A 20492-nucleotide genomic window follows, 5' to 3' on the forward strand; every position below is an offset into this window, starting at 1 on the left:
TTTGAAATACTGAGCTCACTTTTGAGCGGCACGGTGGCTCAGTGGTTAGCACTACAGCCTCACAGCGCCAGGGACCCGGGTTCGATTCCAGCCTCGGGTAACTGTCTGTGCGGAGTTTGCACATTCTCCCCGTGTCTGTGTGGATTTCCTCCGGGTGCTCCAGTTTCCTCCCACAGTCCAAAGTTGTGCAGGCTGGATGGATTGGCCATGCTAAATTGCCCTTAGTGTTCAGGGGTGTGTGTGTGTTATAGGAGGATGGGTCTGGGTGGGATGCTCCAAGGGGTGGTGTGGACTTGTTGGGCCGAAGGACCTGTTTCCACACTGTAGGGAATCTAATCTAATCAACCTCTCCCCTTGCCTGAGGTGTAGTGACTGTCAAGTTAAACCATCATCTCTCATTGCACTCTAATGACAGAGCAGTCCTACGATGTAGTAAGACTATGGAGACTTTACCTTTTTTCTATTTACATAATTCATTACAATTAGAGATTTAGATTTTATTATTGTATGCATGCAGAATACATAGAAACAATTAAAAAATACATTGCCACAACCAAGGGCCTCTTTATTCTATTATGGTTCATATTTGTAATTACCGGAATAGTACAAATTTTGAAAATACACAAATCAGGGAATGTAACCTTGTCTGGACGTGTACTTCTACATTTGTCTCATGATTCAGTAAATATCAAGTTGCATTAAATAGTAGTCCCATATATCTCTAGCATCACACTTCAACCCCATTGCAATTCTTAATTATGCCAATCCAGCATGACTATTGCCAGTTTTGAGCATACTTCTGAGAGCTCAATGACATTGAGATTTCTACTGCCTTATGGCAGTAATCCTGAGTGGATTAAATTGTAAGTAAAATTCTTATAATTGCTTTATTCAAAGGTTTCCCATATCCAATACACAGTCCAGATAGATAATACTTTTAAAAGATTTTTGTTAAGCAACAATCAAAGGAGTCGAAGAATTTTTAATTTAGTTGAGCAATGTTTTACACCAAATCTCAGACAAGAAGAAAAGTTTGTGCAACTGGAAGAGCACAGGAGGTCAGGCAGCATCAGAGGTGCGGGAAACTCAATGTTTTCGGGTTTACAGAAAGATGTAAATCTGAAACTTCAACCTTCCTGCTCCTCTGATGCTGCCTGACCAGCTGAGTTCCTTCAGCTCCACACTATATTGGCTCTGACTCCAGTATCTGCAGTTCTTGGTATCTCCAAGGAAAATATGCTGCATATTTAAAAATCCCAGCATTTATTTAGGGAGGTGAGACCTGAGGAATTGCTGAAAGAGGGAGAGAAGTATTTGTTTTTCTCAGACCAACTGTCACAAGCAGAGTTACTCTCACCTTGGACCATGAGTTCTCTTTACACAATAAATCCGCATAGAAATATGCCATTTTCCACTGACGTTTGAAAGTAAAACACCACATTAACTCCCAGTAGCACATGTGATGAAACTGCTTCCAGTGTTGCTGAGCCTCACAGCACTCCTCAAAGCGCAAAATAGCCTAGGGGATTGTTGAACAGAAGTGTATAAGGAAATTATCAAAATAAAGATTCACTTGAAGGTAAACATGGAGATCTTCGATTTTTTTTTAATCTAGTAAGCAAATTCAAATCCCTGAAACCAAGCCATAACCACCTCATTTGTTAAGTTTGAGCTGATGAGTTCACACTTGGTCTGTAGAGTAGAACTTCTCAGTAATGTATAGCATTGTTTGGGTCTCTCTCTGCAATTACATAAAGGGATTGCACCAAAGCACCAGTGGTGGAGCTCATTAGCAAATGTAGAAAAAAAAACTTTTGTTTTTACACAGTGATTGAATTGAGAATACACAACTCAAGAATGTGGTCAAGGCATATTCAAACAGGCCTCTAAGATGAAACTGGATAACTAAAGTGGAAAGGCTTGTGGGGATATGAAGTAGTGGGGCTCAATGAGTCGATCTTGTAAATAACGAGCAGATATCTGATGAGCTGAATTGCGTCCTTGTGCGTTGTAACCATTCTACGATTCTATTTAGAGACTTCTAATGCCCCTCCCTAACCCAGTAGGCACAGTGGGACAGGGCAGTTAAACTTGTTGATTGTGGGGTGAGGACAGAATGCAAGATGCCCAATACACATGCCCATTTCCTTGGTATTTTAACCTATTTATTTTCATCAGGTCACACAGTCAGAAGAACCTGAGCCTAAAAAAAATGAAAATCATTCTCCAGTTATACTTTCAGGAAAACAAAGACATTTCCTGAAATAATTCCACAGAAGCCAGTATCCTGTCACAAAGTCACCCTTTATTTACACATGGCAAGTCCTTGACACTAATCCAGCTCCCTCAGAGCCAGTTCTCAGAGTGAACACTCCTATTTTGTCAGCCAAGGATTTCCAATTAGACCAGATTAAGAGCCCCAATCAGGAAACTCTTTATGCGGTCCACTTGGCTGACCTCATTACAACCACTACAATTCCCTTTATTCAATCATGGGACATGGGCATCGCTGATGGGTCAGCATTTATTGGTCATCCCTAGTTGATCTTGAGAAGATGGTGGGGTGCTGCCTTCTTGAACCAGTGCAGACCATGTGCTGCAAGTATATGCATAATTTCATTAGGGAGGAAATTCCAGGATTTTGACCCAACGACACTGAGGAAACTAATATATTTGCAACTTTGTATGTTGAATGGTTTGCAGATGGGTGAGGGTGTTCCCATGTACCTGCTGTCCTTGTCCTTTTCGATCAAAGAGAATATGGGCTTGGAAGATGCTGTCTGAGGAGCCTAGCTGAATTTTGGCAGCACATCTTTTGTATGATGCATACTGCCGCTGAGTGTCAGTGGCGGAGGCAATGGATGTTTAAGGACATGGTGCCAATCAAGCAGGCTGCTTTGTCCTGGATGCTGTCAAGCTTCAGTCTGGCTGGAATTAAACTCACCCATGCAAACATGTGCCTTGTAAATGGTGGAATGCTTTCTCATGGGACAGTTTGGATAGGTTATAGGGAGTCAAGTTGCGAGGGGAGTGAGTTGTTGCAGGATTTCGAGTGTCTAGCCTGCTCTTGTAGCCACTACATATATAGCTAGTCCAATTCAATTTCTGGGTCACTGGCAACTCCAGCTTAGTTGTGGATTCAGCGATGGTAATGACAATGATAATTAGATTCTCTCTTGTTGTAAGCAGTCATTGCCTGACACTTGTGTGGGGTGAAGAACATTCTTCCAATCATCGGATCCCTCCAGTAGGGAAACAGTTCATTCAGCCCAACTGGTTCAAACTGTCCCGTGAGAAAGCATTCCACCAGACCCATCCCCCTACCTATCCCTGCATTTCCCATGGCCAACCCACCTAGTCTGGTCATCCTACAATGGGCAATTTAGCATGGCCAATCCACCTAACTTGCACAACTTTCGACTGTGGGAGGAAACCACAGCACCCGGTGGAAACCTGTGCAAACACAGGGAGAATGTGCAAACTCCACACAGACAGTCACCCAAGGGTAGAATGGTACCCAGGTCTCTTGTGCTGTGAGGCAGCAGTACTAACTGCTGAGCCACCGTGTCACTTTTCAGCCCAAGCCCATATATTGTTAAGGTCTTGCTGCATTTGGACATGGACAGCTTCAGTATCTGAGTCATGAATGTTGCTGCACATTGTGTAATCATTAGCAAACATCCCCACTTCTGACCTTATGATAGAGGGAAGGTCTTTGATAAAGCAGCTGATGGTTGGGTTTAGAACACTACCCTGAGGAAAAGGGGTGTTGTGGCACAGTGGTCATGTCTGAGCCAGGAGACCAACAGTCACAGATGTGTAATTACATCTCAGAACAGTGAACAAGTTGATTAGATAATATCTACCCTGAAGAACACCTGCAGATATATCCAAGTGCTGAGATGACTCATTCCCAAAAACCATAACCATATTCCTTTCAGGAAGGTATGAGTCCTAAGGGCAGAGTGTTTCCCCCGCAACTCCCACTGACTCTAGTTTTGCCAGGGCTGCTCAATGCCTACTCAGTCAAATGCAGCCTTGGTATCAACAGCAGTCATTCTTGCCTCCCCTCTGGAATTCAGCTCTTTTGACCATGTTTGAACCAAGGCTGTAATGAGGTCAGGAGCTGAGTTGTCTTGAACCCAAACTGAGCAGCGAGCAAGTTATTGCTGATAGAGTTCCCCGCAATAGCACTAGTGATGACACCTTCCATCGCTTTATTGATGAAATCATGTCATAAATGTTTCTGCATTAGTAAAGAGAAAACAAAAGATCCCAATCTACTGAGTTTAATTTATCATGGTCTCTAACAGCCCAAACAATTTGACAAGAAATCTAATATGAAGCAAAATAGATACTGCTTTAAGTCACTCCTGCCCCACTGCAGAGGAAGACAGACAGTGTAATAAATATCCAATTAAATATGCTAGAATTATGCTTGTGGTACAGTGAACAGAATACTAACGAAAAAGGTTGTAAACTTGAAATTTACCCCAGTCTTTGTGATAACACAGTTGAACTTTACAATTTGGTCAAATAAAGATTGTTGCACTAAGATGGTAATGTTGAGGTCGATAAAATTCAGTTTATCAAGCAGTATTCTCCATGTTTAAAAGATGGGGACAGATGACAGTTACGCTTCTCTGGAGCAACTGGAAGTAACACTAGTTGATTGTTTCAGTGTTATGGAAATGAAACACTTCTGTAACACATGGACAATCTGTTCTGCCAGATTATCACCCATGTACGAGAACTGAAAAAGAGATACCGCCCATTTGATGCCCAAAATCTTTACTTACCGCATCTATGTTTCCTCTGATTTCTTCAACTCTTCCTGCAAAAAACAAGAAGATGGCACCCTGCAGGAACAGGAAGACATAACTTTAAGCAGTTACAAATAAATTTTGATAGGATTACAATATTTTAAAATGAAATGTTTGTTTCTCCCACACAATACCTTTGGATACCGTTTGAGAAAGGGTAATAGTAACCGCTCTGCATCATCAACATCACCTTCGCCTGTCCCTGTTCAAAATTGCAAATCCAAGTCAGGATTTTAATATAGAAGCTGTGACGCCAACAGTATTTGTTTAAAAAAAAAACTTTTTTTTAAATTTGATATTTCATCAGCACTGACAATACAATAGATAATTATGTCATGGTTTCAGTTGTTAGGTTTTTTTTGTTCTTGAGACCACTCATTCTTTCCCGTCTATCCACAATTCTTTCTTCTAACCATCAAGGGCGACTGTGGAGGTCTAACTACTAACATCCAAAATGCAATAAATTTGTCCTCAGAAAATATTGTGCACAAGGAAAGGCAATTTTTATTTTGCACAACTTACTAATACCTTGTAAAGGCTACACAATTCATTACGTACCCACAACTTGAAAACCAGGCTCCAGAATTCACTTCCAAAAGCATCTAGAGTCAGTGCTATGGAAGTCAGAGAAGGTGAAAATAGATTGTAGGTTGAGCCCTGACTGCCAGAGTGTTAGCCTGAGCAATGCTGTGTGCACATTCCAAGCATGCTTTCTGGGTCAATTATAATGATAATCAGATACATATTCTGCCAAAATGGACCACACAGGTCATTAACACATTCTTCAATGCTCTGTTTGACTGTATTATGGATGCATCTTCCTTGGCTGTCCAGTCCTAGAGTGAGACTTGAACTGAGACTGTTCTCTCAGAGACAGCAATTCTACCACAGCATCAAAAGACCTCCTCAAAAACTTATGCGCACTTAAACGTACCAAACTTAAAATTTATCCAAGATAAATGTCTAATCTCTTAACATTTATTTAACCCATTGCCCTCATTTAGGAAAATAAAGACAGTGATCATACACTATTATCCCATCACCCTATAATTTCAATATATGTTCGCTTCTACTTTGAGGAAAGACAGACTTGGTGACCACTTTGCAAAAATTACCCCAAGCTTTCAATTGCCTGCCCTTTCAACACACTCCCATGTTCCCATTGCCAACATGTCTGTGGCAGGCCTGCTGCAGTGTTCCAGAGAGCATTAGCGCAAGCTTGAAGAGCATCTTATTTTCTACTTAGTTCCCTGTAGCTTTTAGGAGTCAAACATCGCATTCAATAACTTTAGAGCCACATTAAAATCTCCTTTTTTTTTAAATTTAAAAAAGAGCCCATCCCACACTCGGTCCTATAGTGACATGGGCTGCTTTTAGCACAGTCACCCCATTCCCAAATACTCCTTGGCCCATTATCACATTACACGGGTTGCTTTCAGTGCAGCTCACCCAATCTCTCCTGCTCTTTGTTCTTATTGTCACTTATTCAGCTTTCCTTCTGTCCTGGCCTGTTATCCATAATTTCCTTCCATCCCATTCATCTCTTTTCTCTCTGGGCTCTCTCTGTCTGTCCACCTCTCTCCTCCTCCCACACAGCCCCATCTCATCTTCAGTACAAATACCACATTTTCCTAGCTGCTAATAATTCTGAAGAGGCGTGACTGGACATGAAATTGTTAACTCTGCTTTCTTCCCACAGACTTGCTCAGTTTCACCTGCAGTATCAGATTTTTCTTCCATGTTGTAGCTGCCCACCAGGTCCCAATTTCCTGCTCTATTTAATGCTGCTGACAGTCAGGCCTATATTCCAGATACTTTCTAATCAACAGTTCTTATTCAGGTCACTCAACCTGAAACATGAACTCTGATTTCTCACCACAAATGTTGCTAGACCTGCTAAGCTTTTCAATGTCATTTCTGTTTTTGTTTCCAATTTCCAGCAGCTGCAGTTCTTTTGTTTTTTTTTTAATTCTAATCAACCTGTACTGAGATGTTATTACAGATCTCTGTACAGGTGGTATTTGAAACTGAGCATCCTGGCTCAGAGGTAGGGACAGTACCACTACACCACGAGAGCCTGAGTCCATATTCTACGAAAACCTTTAGCACATGTCTTATAGGTGCCTTTGATTATCTCAGTACTCTCATATATGGATACTTCAGTGGCTGCAGCACAGCTGACACCTCCAGTCAAGGACACTGCAGAAACCACACGAATATCCCAGAGTTATTCTGGGCCTTGGTCGACAGCAGTCTACGAAAAGGCAGCGGTAGAGTGACAACAGTGGGCTTTTGAATGCTGTCAGCCTGACACCATGAGCTTTCCCCTGTGGCCTCAACAATCTTAATTACATGCTTGTAATTACTGGACTGATGAAAGCCTGCAACCCAATTGAGCATTGAGACCCACAACCACGATGTCAGTAGGTTCAGTCTACATAGCACCAAACATGGATCTCATAATCTTAGTCTGAGCTTCCACTGTAGCACTGTGATTAAGTAGTTTCTGCCTTTGAAGGGAAGCTTAGACTGTGGCAACTAAATGCTATACCACGCATGGGTTCAGAAGTATTGTCACTACTTGCATATTGGAAAGAATGGACTTGAAGATCTGTTAAAAGCCTGGTGCCATAGTGAAGCAGAGCTCTTCCATGTTTCTTGACACCAACAGCAGACTGTCTGGCAAGCTGAAAATGCACCTAACATCTTGGTATGCATTCTTAAGGCTCTCCTGTATATACTGATGTCCTCACTAGATTCCTCCGTAGTAGAATTCACATGAAACCAACAAACTGGTATACAAACTCTCCTCACTGGCCTGGCTGCTGGCACACATGACCAGTGTCGCAGTCTGTGCGGATTAAGGTTCTACACTTCTCCCTATGGTAACGCAGTACTAATGAGAGTTGATGGCTGCGTTTGTCAGATAGTGCCTTCCTCAGAGCGCTCCATGGAGCTCTTACCCTGTAGTGGCTGCACAAATTCTTGAGAATCTGAAGGCATGAAAGAGAATGTTTGATGAGGGAAGGGGCATATGGATGGAGAGCATGATATGCATGGTCACAAGGTCTGCAGTCCTCACGTCATGATGTGTGCAACTTCCAGTAAAGCAGCTGCCTTTAATACAAGCTAACTAGCTGAACAGGCACTAGTCACACTCACTGCTTGGTTCCCTTTTAAGCATGCACTCAGCCAAAGTGTTTTGTGCTTGGCTGCACATTGACTTGAATAAATTACTCAGCGTCAAAGTCGTACAGCATAAACTAGTCCCTTTGCCTGCTTTTGGCCCATAAGCCTCTAAACTTTTCCTATTTGCTTACTGTCCAAATATCTTAAATGTTGTAACTGTACGCGCCTCGAGCAGTGCCTCTGGCAGCTCATTCCATACAAGTGAGGATGCACATGCCTTGATAGGGCCAGATAGACTAACTACACCTTGAGGCATCAATTCCAGAAGCAGGAGACATCACTTTATTCCCTTAATTTTAAAAATAAATCCAATGGCCGCACATTCTTTTTTAAATGGGTACTAAGCCAATCCAGAGAAATTAGAAAAACTGGTCAATGAGTTTTCGGAACATTTGCAAAGGAGGACAAGTCCAGACACTGGGATTCAACACAGTAAAGGCTTTGCCATTAATAAAATGTTCAGGTTGGAAGCTGGGAGGAGAAATTGGACTAGAAAGAGTCTCAGGATACGGTTGATTCAAGGCCAAGAATTAAAGGGCATTGACTTAAAATTAACTGGAGAATGGATACCATTAAATATATATTTAAAATAGTCATCATCAATATCACTTTCATTAGACAATGAGAACAGGATGAGACAGGTTATATATTTTGAAATTCTGGAAAGGTTAAAGCTAATGAAGAATAAGAATACAAGATCATTAGGGAGATTAAAGTATCTGGGTTTGCAGCAAGTTAAAATATGTTTAAGTTTCAGTGACTAAGGGGCTAAGATACTGACAGAGATGGGCAACACTGCACAAGTGGAAGTAAGTTTTCTTTGTACACTGAAATAATTCACAACCAAAACAAAAATAGCCTCCAAAAATGTTCTGAGCAATAGGTTCATGGGATTCTACTGATACTTTGCTATTTCCATTCTTCAATAGTTCTAGCTTACAGTGAGAAAATATATGTTTGAAGCAAAAGCCTTATGAAGGAGGTCACTTACTTGCATTGATTTAATTATGTTGTTAGGGTCATTGGATGCTCATTCCTCTGACACTGCAGTTACATTTGAAATAACTTCAATCTTTCCTTTGTAACTAAGCTCAGGGATCAGACTGTGAGTGACAAAATTTAGGATCTCAGCTGTCAATATCCCCATTGTGTGATTCACAGTAACTTCATTGCACAGTATTCTGAAGTTGGAGCACAGCAGTCTCACTTTCTTTCTCCATAAACTGCTAAACTCCAGCATGAAAAAAATCCAAATGAATTGAGGATAACTGCAGCAAAAGTATTAGTTGTGGCTCAGTCATAGATTGTTTGCCCGAGTGTTCTGGATTTAACTCCTGCTCAGGACAGTGCAACATTAAAGGCCGACTTTGCAATCCTAAGGGAGTACTGCACTGTCAAAGGTACCACCTCTTGGAGAAGACATTAAACTGATATCTTGCTGGTCTTCTCAGATGGATGTAAAGGATCTTGTGGATGTATTATGGGGGTAAAAAAAAAGACAAGAGTAGAGGAAGCAGCTGCAGTATTTTGGCTGATATTTGTCCATCAATAATCACAGAAACATCTTAGCAGTAATTATCACATTGTTGTTTGCCAGCTTTGTGCAAATTGGTTAGGTGTCTTAACAGTTCAAAAGTCCCAAACTGATTGTGAAGTACTTTACAACATGCAATGTCTTGAAGATACTGCATAAATACAACTTTTTCCAAGTCTTGTCTGCAGGAATGGGAAAGTTAAACTGAACTTGCATCAACATAGTACTTTATCAATTCTTTGGGACACAGTCATGTGGTGATCACTGTCTACCATCCCAAAACTAAGTGGCAGGAACACCACTTTGCCAATTTAAGCCCTTAAATGAGTAGTTAATGCCTACTTAATGGCCTCACGTTGCTACTAATATTAAATGAGTGGAACAAGCAGTGGTGACTTGCCACTCAGGAAGGAATGGCAAGTACAGGCTCCTGGGTAGATGTGGGGCAGTGGGGTGGGGAAGGCAGCACCCTGTTTATAAAGACACTTAGTTCCTAATTAGAGGCTTGGCATCAAGATGTGACAGAGAGCAGCTACCAAAGGCAATATCCTCCCCTTGCTACCAAAATTCTCCTTCCACCAGGATCTCCCCAACCACCACTATTCATTTGTGCCCAAATCCCTCCTAGATCCAAGGCTTTTGACGGGTGCAGTAACAAGTAAAGCCTCCCCAGTTGCTGTGCTGATGACAGAAGAGCTACCAGCCTGGAATTAAACAGTAGCTCCCAACACATGACTTTTGTCCCATGGGAAGCTTTTCATCGAAGAGCACAGCATGCTTGCCCAAAAGCAGGGAATGCAAGAATCTCATCAGCTCTCCAGTTGCCAGGCAAGATCTTCATCAACTCCATAAGATTTCATTCCATTGTTAACAAAATTGAAAACTTGTATTAATTTTTGACAACCAGCACAAGACTGATGAGTATATTCAGGTCTCAACAATACTTACCTAATACAAAACTCATGAATGTGTGATAACAAAGAAGCAGCATGGTACACAGGAGAGCCCGAAAGTTTTCTGTGGATGCTCCTTCCTGCAATTGTTCTAGACCATATTCCTAAAGACAAAGAATCTCATCAATAGAAGAAATGGCATTTTCAATGTATTATTGTTTTGTTAGAATGTCAAAAATGTTTTTTGGTGCAAATATTTCTAACACTTTTTACAGGGTTTAATATTAATAATTCTAATAACATTGAACTGAATAGGCATGCAACAACTCCACTTGAAATGTGATCTACTGGTTGTAAATATCCTGAGGTCATTATAGATAGGCATACATTTTAATATTTTCTTGCTTATTGAACAAGCAATCATTAATTGTCAAACACAAATGCCTATGTATTGACAATCTAAAAAAATGTGAGCAGTGTTAAAATTTACTTTTGAAAGGCATTTGACTGATACAAGGGGAGGTGTTCTATTTGCAGCTTAAATTTGACAGACTATTTTACTCAACAAGAATCTTGTAACAGTCAAATATCACAAGGACAAGCCTCCAAAAAACACTGGTTGAAGTTAATTTGTAACCTGATAGCCTTTCAATATTCCCAGAATTCATGATGACTTTACAATGAATCTTTAGAATTAACAGGACAGAACTGCAGAACAGTAATTAGAATATTAGATCAGACAGATGTTAGAAAATCATTGAATGAAGCAGCAGCTGACTACAGGCAAATAAACTTAATGAACACTAATTTCATGGCTTCTACTAAAGTTGTTTTGAGCTAAGCAAAGCCAAGGGCTGAATCTTACCTTTGTTTGGCAATGACTGCATTTTTTCTTGGGACGGATTTTCACTGCAAAGTCTAATGGGTTCTCTCACCATTTCTTACCAAGCACATCTCATTGATTATTTACCATATCGCACAGCATCTGTCACAGCGGATTTCCATCCAATCTTATCCCATACCATTCCTGAAACAAGCCACCACTTGGTGGATATTGTGGAATCCTTGCTCCTGTACCATCTTTAATTGTACAGCCAGCCAAGCATTATCAGTCTGGCACTGCACAATACAGTTATTGACATTTGCACTGGACATGAAAAACAGGGAAGAATTGACACCCTGCTTTGTGTGCAGGGTCCTGGTGGCCCTGCTCAATGAATGGTGCTGACATAAGATACCCTTCTCCCTCAAGATTAGCTGTGGAGGCCACAACCCAGACCATGCCATACTAAGTCAATGTCCTTCTATACTTCTCCAGGGTAAGGTTCATCTTCTCTTCGATGCCTACCAAGGCTCAAGATCTACCACTCTCACTATGTCCTGCAACACCTTTCCCACCTGCTATAACCCATGCAACTCCCAACATCACTCACCCTGCATACCCTCAATGCTGGCTACTTGAACTGCTTGGACACTCTAGGTTCTCATGTAATGTAACAATTCTATTTGAATTCTCTATATCGGTATGAAAATACACAGCAATTTTAAATTCATTTTTGTTTCATCATCATGCAATAATTGTTGTGCAAGGTTGTACAAGATTACTTGTATGATTTGCTCCATGTTTCAGGGCAAGTAGTTGCTTTATGCTTGTATAATTGGTTACTCACTCTCATCACCATTCTATTTAGATGATCAGAACAAATAAACCAAAGTTGATCAAATGTTTTCATGCTTTGATAACTTACAGATTTCAGTTGCAAGTTATAAACAAATGTTTTATTTTCTGGCACATGGTGTCAGAATTGGAAGGTTAAATGGTGAGGATCTGCATGTGAAAGGGCACGAGTGTGTTGTTTTGAAATATATGATCAAAAAGGATAATAAGCGAGGTTCTAAAATGATAGGATAGATCACAAACAAATAAAAAGTACTTGCCTCTTGAATTTAGTCACTTATAGCTGCCTCTAAAAATTCTTTTTAAATTTATATTTGAACTTCCATGTCAAGGGTTTAAATATTTCAGTGGCAAAAGAGAGCTTGAGAGCGCTAAAATACCTGTAAGGCTTGTTTGAAAATAAGTGATAAAATTTTGTTAAGCATCATTGTTGGTATTGTGCCATTACTCCAGTGATTCACAGACTGTTAAGCACAAATATTAAAGCTTAAATTAAGAATCAAAAACTTTGCTCGTGGTTGTCAAATCAAACTTGTCGTGAATAGCATCTTAACATCTCTGAAAATGCGGAGATTTATTTTGAGTGGATAATTTTATTAAATCTACAGATGTATACTGCATTAGCTGAGCCCAAAAATAAGAAGTGCTTTTTTTTAAAAATGGAAGTACTTTGGTGAGTGAGCTACAACATTCAATCACTGGATCAATTACAAGAATTGAACCAAGATAAAACAATATTAACCTCAAAAAGGTGAAAAAAAATTCTTCCTTCAGATTAACTTTTGAGTACTTATTCTTACCTTGTTTCCAGAAAATCCAACAAATTCTAAAAGTCGGAGAATCCTTGTTGGTAATAGGGATATAGTCTAAGAAAATGAAAAAAAGAAAAAAAATTTAAATATTCAGCCTTCCACAGCTGCTCACATCCCACGAATGAACAGAAAAAAAAAATGACATGTTCTCACTGTTTCAGTAGAATACTTTCATGATTCAGATTTTGGCATGAAGTGTTATTATCAGCTTACAACACAGCAAAACTCATTGTCTCAGTCAGATCTGATTGGGATTTGGGTACTTCTATACAGGATGTTCAAAAAAAGTGCAAATTAGTAGGATTGATATTTTTCACCAGCATCACAAAATAATCACTGGAAAAGAAATTTAGGTTTTGTATGCAGTCCCATTCAGTACCAGTGCATTTTGCACTTCGGATGTAGACCAGTTTTGACCCTGGTCACCTCTAGGTCGGTCTTTAATTTTAAACAGCATCCCTTACAATCACATGCCTAACAAAAACTTAGGTACAGGTTGTCTTTGCTTTAAATGGAGAATAATTCATGACATGGAGTAAGGGGGAACTGTATGACGTGCTTGAAGCAGGGAAGAGAATGCGAGGTTTGAAAATAAGTGATAAAGCAGTTGTTCTTACTAGATTAAAAGCCCCAATTCCAAGTTGAACACCTCCTTCAAGATGGCTGGAATTTTCTCCTTTTGTATATTTGGAAGATTGCACAATATTAAGAAGTTCCCTTTCAATAATGAATAAAAAAGGATTAGAACACAATAATTAACTACTTTCCACAGCTAAATACTTGAAATTTACATCTGACATCACTTTTTTTTTCCAGATTTAATGTTGTAATTATTTGCATTTAAGGTTTATCACTTGAATTTCATCACCATTCATTTCACGGATCTGTTGTTGGGTCGCACACTTTGAGATGATGGCAGCTTTGAAATTCCCTTCAAATCCTTCTCAACAAACACTGTTGACTTGTTAAATAGAGACTGTTGCATTACAAAATAGGGAGAGATTTCACATTCACATTGGTAAGAAACTAAACCCAGTCCTCAAGGAGTTAACTTTTAAAATCTCTTGAGCTATCTGATAATGTTCATTAAATTCAAAACTAAAAATCAATGAAGAAAAAAAGAGAATTGAATATAGTCAAAAGCATTTAATTGAGACAACGAAGGAGTAGTTCGCATATTTTACAGTGGTTTGACCTAATCAATTGAGCAATTTTTTTTTTTCAGAAAACACTGAGTGATCTGCAAGTTTGAGATGCCCAACTACACCATTTTCCTATCTAGTAAAATGGTTGATAGGCAGTTATGTGTAGGTTTGATTCCCCACAGAACATTTTCCTTCCTGGGCCACTGTGGGATGCACCAGGTGATGACTAAGGAATTCCTCACGAGAACACAGGAGAAAGGAAACATCAGCATGATGCAACTGTGCATGATCAGAGCGAAATTATTGGAAGCAGATGAGAATATTCAGTGCACCCATCACATGTAAAAGCGATGGCTGGGCTGAGGGGGTTGTCATCATCCTCCACAAAAGCTGCTTAAAATTCAGGTCTGCAGGACTCCACTAAAGGACTCTAATTATGGAAACTCGAATAGTTCATTCAGGTCATCAAGCCTGCTCTGTCGTTAAGTATTATGGCTGATTTAAACATCAACTGCACGTTCTCCTATAGCTCAATGTCCCTTGCTCCCTGACAAAAATCTATTGATATCAGTCTTGAATTGACTCCACCTCCACAGCCTTTTAGGGGGAAAAGAAATTCAGGTTCCACTACTCAAAACACTTTCTGCCTGAATAGCCCGAATCAAAACTTTAAGATGTTATAGAAGAACAACAGGATGTACGAGACAAACTCAGCATGTCTGGTTGCATCTGTGGAGAGACAAACAAAACAAAGTTAATAGTGAATCTAATGTAACTCTTCTTTGGAACTGAAGAGGATAGAAAGCAATGTTTGTAATGTTGTTGGCAAAGGGGTTGACAAAGAGGTAGTGCGAGAAATAGTGAGTCAAACAGATGGCAAGAGTGCCCAGTGCAAAATAGAAAGATTGCAAAATTGTTGTAAAGGATAGATTTACATGAAAAGTAGGTGAGAATGGCAGTTATGAATGGTTGAAAATAGGTTGGTTTTTCCAAGAGCAAACCCACGTAAATAAGACACAAGAACAAGGAACTTGTACAACCTTGCAACATGGATCCAAAATGTTAACACTGATTTCTCTCCACAGATGCTGCCAGACCTGCTGAGCTTTTCCAGCAGTTTGTTTTTGCTTTGGAGGAAGATAATTCTATGAATGTGGAGGCCGATAGGATGGAAAGTGAGGACAAGTGGATCCCTATTGTTGTCTTTGGAGGGAGGGGCAGTGGTGATAAAGGAAGTGCAGGAAATCGGTTGGACATGACGGTGGGGGGGGGGGGGGGGCAGCGAGGGCCTGCTAAAGTTGGGAGGGGGAATACTTGGTTGAGGAAAAAGGTGAATAGAGAGCATGTTGGAGAACCCCTGTGGAAGGTGGCTTTGATTGAAGACTTTATTCCTCATTCTTAATGCCTGTGCTCTTGTATTTGATTCAAAACAAATAAATACAATCAAAAGATGTGTAGTTACACATGAACCATAATCTCATAGCCAGCTTCTTCTTTAAACAGTTCTATTAGTTTCCTTACAAAGTGCCTAAGTCTGAAGACTACATGCACTGTTATGAGCCACGATAATCGCACAACATGGCAAACTTACTTGTAAGTCTGGTAACTATTTCTTATTTTGATGCTGCCCTTAATAAAGCTAATCATGTTTTCATCCTGTAATAAAAATGTTAATTAAAGTGAATTTGAGGTCTTGTACATGTTATGAATTGGACAATATAAAAAAGGTAATGCCAAAAAGGTAATTCAATGAGCCAGAATTTATTGTTCATTTATACTAACTTTCCCCTCACAGCATCAAACACTCCTAAATATCTCTCTATTACACCTTCAGGAAGCTGAGTGCGGATACTTACTGCATGAAAATGGTCTTGTATTTATTCAAAATATCCTGTAGTTTTTTTGTCAAAACTGGTTTATAATTATGGCCACAACCCAATTATTTAGCTTTATCTTAAAACAACATTGGCTTGGATAAATTCAATGACACTTAATATGAATGAGCAAGATTTTATCAGCTATATTTTACCAAAGTTAGGGAGATAACTTTCACTTTTCCTTGAAGGTGACCTAAACTACAGCTGCACTTTTCTGTATTCTCTCCAATGACTATAAACCTCTCTTCAGGTGTGACACTTTTTAAAAAGGCAAGACAGAATGCAGATGGAAGACAATTACCAGGCACTCCTGTAATGTTTTATTGCTACCAAATAAATTGGGCTAGCCACTGCACTCTTGTTTGGCCTCAGAGATCTATTCCATAAACCAAGTACATAATAAAATACTTCTCCGAATGAAATGCACTATGAAATTTGGCAGAATTCTAGATTTTCTAAATACGTTTAATTCAGTCCATTTCAAGTAGTCCAACTTTTATTTTAAATTTTAACTCAGCCCCATTGATAAGGAATCTTCGCACTGTGATGCACAACTGCTCACATAGTTAACACGTGAGTCGAATTTTCTTTTTCACCATGTTGGAAGATTTGGAATTTTGGTCAGATGTTCTGTCTTCACAAAATAGGACACAAAACAGATACCAGAAATGTTGGCAAATGCAAGATTCATTGAAAGGGAAGAATTGAGGGAGATCAATATTATTACAGAAATGGTGCTGGGAAATTGATGGGATTGAAGGCATACAGATCCCCAGGGCCTGATAATCTACATCCTAGGAAGTGGCTGTGGAAACAGTGGATGCATTGGTGGTCATCTTCCAGGATTGTATAGACTCTGGAGCAGTCCCAGCAGATTGGGGGGTAGCTAGCATTCCTCTAATACTCAAAAAGGGTGGTGGAGAGAAAACAGGGAATTATAGACCAGTAAAGCCTAAGATGGATACTGGGCAAAATTCTCCAATCTATTATCAAGGGCTTTGTAGCAGAGCATTTAGAAAGAAGTGGAAGGATAAGATGGAGTCAGCATGGATTTATGAAGGGAAAATCATGCTTAACAGATCTGTTGAAATTCTATGAAGATTATGATTTGTAGAGTTGACTAGGGGTAGCCAGTCAAGGTGGTATATTTCGACTTTCAGAAAGCGTTTGACAAAGTTCCGCAAAAAAGAGATTATTGCGCAAGATGAAAGCACATGTGATATGATTGGAGCATGTGCATTGAGATGGTTGGCAGAGAGGAAACAATAGGAATTAATGGGTTCTTTTCAAATGGACAGGCAGTAACTAGTGGGGTGCCACAGGGATCAGTGCCAGGACCCCAGCTATTCTCAATGTATATTAATGATTTGGATGTGGGAACAAAATGTAACATCTCAAAGTTTGCAGATAATACCAAATTGGATGGGAGGATGAACTGTGGCGAGGATGTAGAGATCCTTCAGCATGACCTGGACAGGTTGTTGGGTGAGGGGACAAATCAATGGAAGATGCAGGAGATAATTTGGATAAATGTGAGGTAATGTTGGCCTTTACTGCTCGAGGTTTTGACTGCAGGAGAAGGGATATGTTATTGCAGTTACACAAGGCTTTGGTGAGGCTACACCTAGAACATTGTGTGCAGGAAGGATGGTCTCGCTCTCAAAAGGGGCAGAGCAAAGGTTTACCAAACTGATTCTGGGGTTGGCGAAATTGGCATCAGAATCCTGACAGTGTGGTAACAGGCCCTTCGGCCCAACAAGTCCACACCAAACTTCACAGCAATCCCCCCAGATGCATCCACCTGTAACCCACCTAATCTATACATCCCTGAACACTATAGGCAATTTAGCATTGCCAATCCACCTAGCCTGGACACCTTTGGAATGTGGGAGGAAACCGGAGCATCCGGAGAAAACCCATGCAGACATGGGGAGAATGTCTGTGTGGGGTTTGCACAGTCACCCGGGGATAGAATCGAACCCAGATTACTGGTGCTGAGGCAGCAGTGCTAACCACTGAGCCTCCACCAAATGTGGAGAGATTGACTAGGTCAGCGTTGTTTTTCCTGCAGTTCAGACGAATAGGGGTGGGGGAATCTCACAGAGACTTATAAAATTTTAACAGAAACAGAAAGGGTAGATGTGGAGAGGGTGTTCCCATTGGTGGGTGTGTTCACAAACAGGGGTCACAGTCTGAGGTAATAAAATGTGAGGCTGGGTGAACACAGCAGGCCCAGCAGCATCTCAGGAGCTCCTGAGATGCTGCTGGGCCTGCTGCGTTCATCCAGCCTCACATTTTATTATCTTGGATTCTCCAGCATCTGCAGTTCCCATTATCACAGTCTGAGGGTTTGGGGTAGACCATTTAGGACAGAGATGAGGAGATGTTTCTTCATCCAAAGAGTGGTGAGCTTTTGGAATTCATTACTGCCAGAAGTGGTTGATACTAAAACATCAAGAGGCAGCACCTGGGATGAATGGGATCAAAGGTTAGGGGGAAAACAGCAGGATTAGGCTATTGAGTTGGATGATCAGCCACGATCATGATGAATGGCAGAGCAGGCTTGAAGGGCCAAATGGCCTACTCCTGCTTCTACGTTCTATATTTCTGTGTGTCATACAGTGGAAGACAACATTTATCGAATGGTAAAACGGATGATGATTCAAAGCAAAAGGAAGTTATAATGAGCTAAGATTAGAAAAGAGGGATGTATCATGTTATGTTAATGCTGATAATACAAATGTGTTGTCAGTGTTTGTCTAAGGGAAGTAACAGTTCAAGGGAAGGCAAAGCAGCAGTGGCTGATCAGATTGGTTACGATCTAGAGACAATCAAGAAAGTATGTACATGTAAGATTCAATAATTGGCAAGACTTTTTTCAGATATTTTGGAATATCAGGGAATCCAGGATCAGTCCTTTAAAGGATTTCTCACATCTGAAAGTAAAACAATTGCAAATTTACTAATCATTTTTGTACGTGCCTTCCTGAATAAAGAAGATGCTACAGCAAAGGATGTCCTGTTAAAGTTGTTTCAATGGAAGTACCATGAGCTCCAAAAGATGATTTTAGCAAATATGAGCATGCTTCAAATGGATCATGCAGCAGGAAAACATACCATTCATTCTAAAATGGTTAAAGACTGGGTGGATGTTGTTAACTTAACACCTTAATGATTGTTTGCCTATAAACAATAGTATTTTTAGTTCTTGGAAAAGGCAGGGGAGGGAGGGGGGGGGGGGGGGGCTTGGGGGGGAAAGTCCCTAAAAGGGGTAGCAGGGAAACTTGGAAAACATTTTGTAGTTTTAGATGATAAGTGATCACTTGGAAAATGTGACAATGGTTGGCGATCCTGAACATTTAGGAATCACAGCTCCTTGCCACACAACCTTCACTTACTCTGAATGGCTTGCATACCTATGTATACTTTTTGTTATTATGCAGCAGGAAGGTTCTTAGCGTTCTGAGGGTCACTGGACCAGAAACGTTAACTGTTTTCTCCTCCACAGATGCTGCCAGACCTGCCGAACTTTTCCAGCAACTTGGCTTTTGTTCCTCATTTACAGTATCCACAGTTCTTTCCATTTTTATTAAAAAGTTCTTGGGATGGCTGTTTGGATTGTGTATTGACGAGCATGCTGAGTTTAGAACCTCCAAGTATGAGAATAAAATGGAAATTAGGTGCATATATTTCCTAGAAACATAGGCTCAGACATAGCCAAGACATCATGAAACCATGCAAGGTCAATGTGTTTTACTTACAAGATTATTTGCAATGGACAGGGACAGAAGGACTGAGAAAAAAAAGTAAAATTTAAGAGGCCAAGAATTAGTTTAGATTCTAGGAAGTATTTCTTTTCTCGTGTCTTCAGAAGAAACAAGATACATGGTGATTATGCTGTTGCTATGGATTTTTAAAAGGGAACCATAAGAAGAGAGAGGATTGACAATTGTAGGAATTTAAATGCTTAGTTAGCTCATTCTGTGCTAACACCTTGACTTGGAGTGAATTTCTTTGTCACTGGGGGCAGAAAAGGAATTTCTCAGTTTTTTTCCAGAATTGTCACAGCTTCTTCCTCCTCTTCTTGCATCGCAACAGAACAGTTGTTCAGTGTGCAAGCTTAAACAGCATACTGAACCAGGCAAACCTGATAGCCCAAATGATATTTTCTTCCCCTTCATTCTGTATAATCAGTTGTGCTTTAAACTTGAGAAGTACTTTAAATGTTGATTTAACTACAGAGAATGGCTCAGTAAAGAAAACAAAATGACTTTCAACTGAAGTCATAATTTCAAAGTTAACCTGAGATGATTTGCTTGTAGCAGTTATAATTTTCATTACCCTTTCCCAGAACAAATACGGTTACCTGTAAGAAAGTGAGAGCTGCCCTCTGTAACAAACACTCAGCATAGCAGACTTCAGCATGCATCTCCTCTGTATACAGATCAAATTGCAAATAAGTTATTATCAAAATACTACAATAAACACGATCCTTAACATTTTTTGAGGAGCGCTCAAAGCTAAATATTAGATACAGTAAT

At 40.1% G+C, this 20492-nt stretch overlaps 1 protein-coding gene across 1 annotated transcript in view; it reads right to left on the bottom strand.

Moving 5' to 3' along the window:
• ttc39a (tetratricopeptide repeat domain 39A) overlaps positions 1–20492 on the bottom strand; it is an 88683-nt gene that overhangs the window by 23101 nt on the left and 45090 nt on the right. The window contains exons 5-12 of the mRNA XM_048539482.2: positions 20318–20385; positions 15666–15730; positions 13547–13646; positions 12918–12983; positions 10495–10603; positions 4958–5025; positions 4800–4859; positions 1358–1519 (exon numbers count right to left, since the gene is read on the bottom strand). Coding sequence (XP_048395439.1) covers positions 1358–1519; positions 4800–4859; positions 4958–5025; positions 10495–10603; positions 12918–12983; positions 13547–13646; positions 15666–15730; positions 20318–20385 — 698 coding nt within the window. The remainder of the gene's footprint in view (positions 1–1357; positions 1520–4799; positions 4860–4957; positions 5026–10494; positions 10604–12917; positions 12984–13546; positions 13647–15665; positions 15731–20317; positions 20386–20492) is intronic.

The sequence above is a fragment of the Stegostoma tigrinum genome, chromosome 8, assembly GCF_030684315.1.
Source record: "Stegostoma tigrinum isolate sSteTig4 chromosome 8, sSteTig4.hap1, whole genome shotgun sequence".
Lineage (NCBI taxonomy): Eukaryota > Metazoa > Chordata > Chondrichthyes > Orectolobiformes > Stegostomatidae > Stegostoma > Stegostoma tigrinum.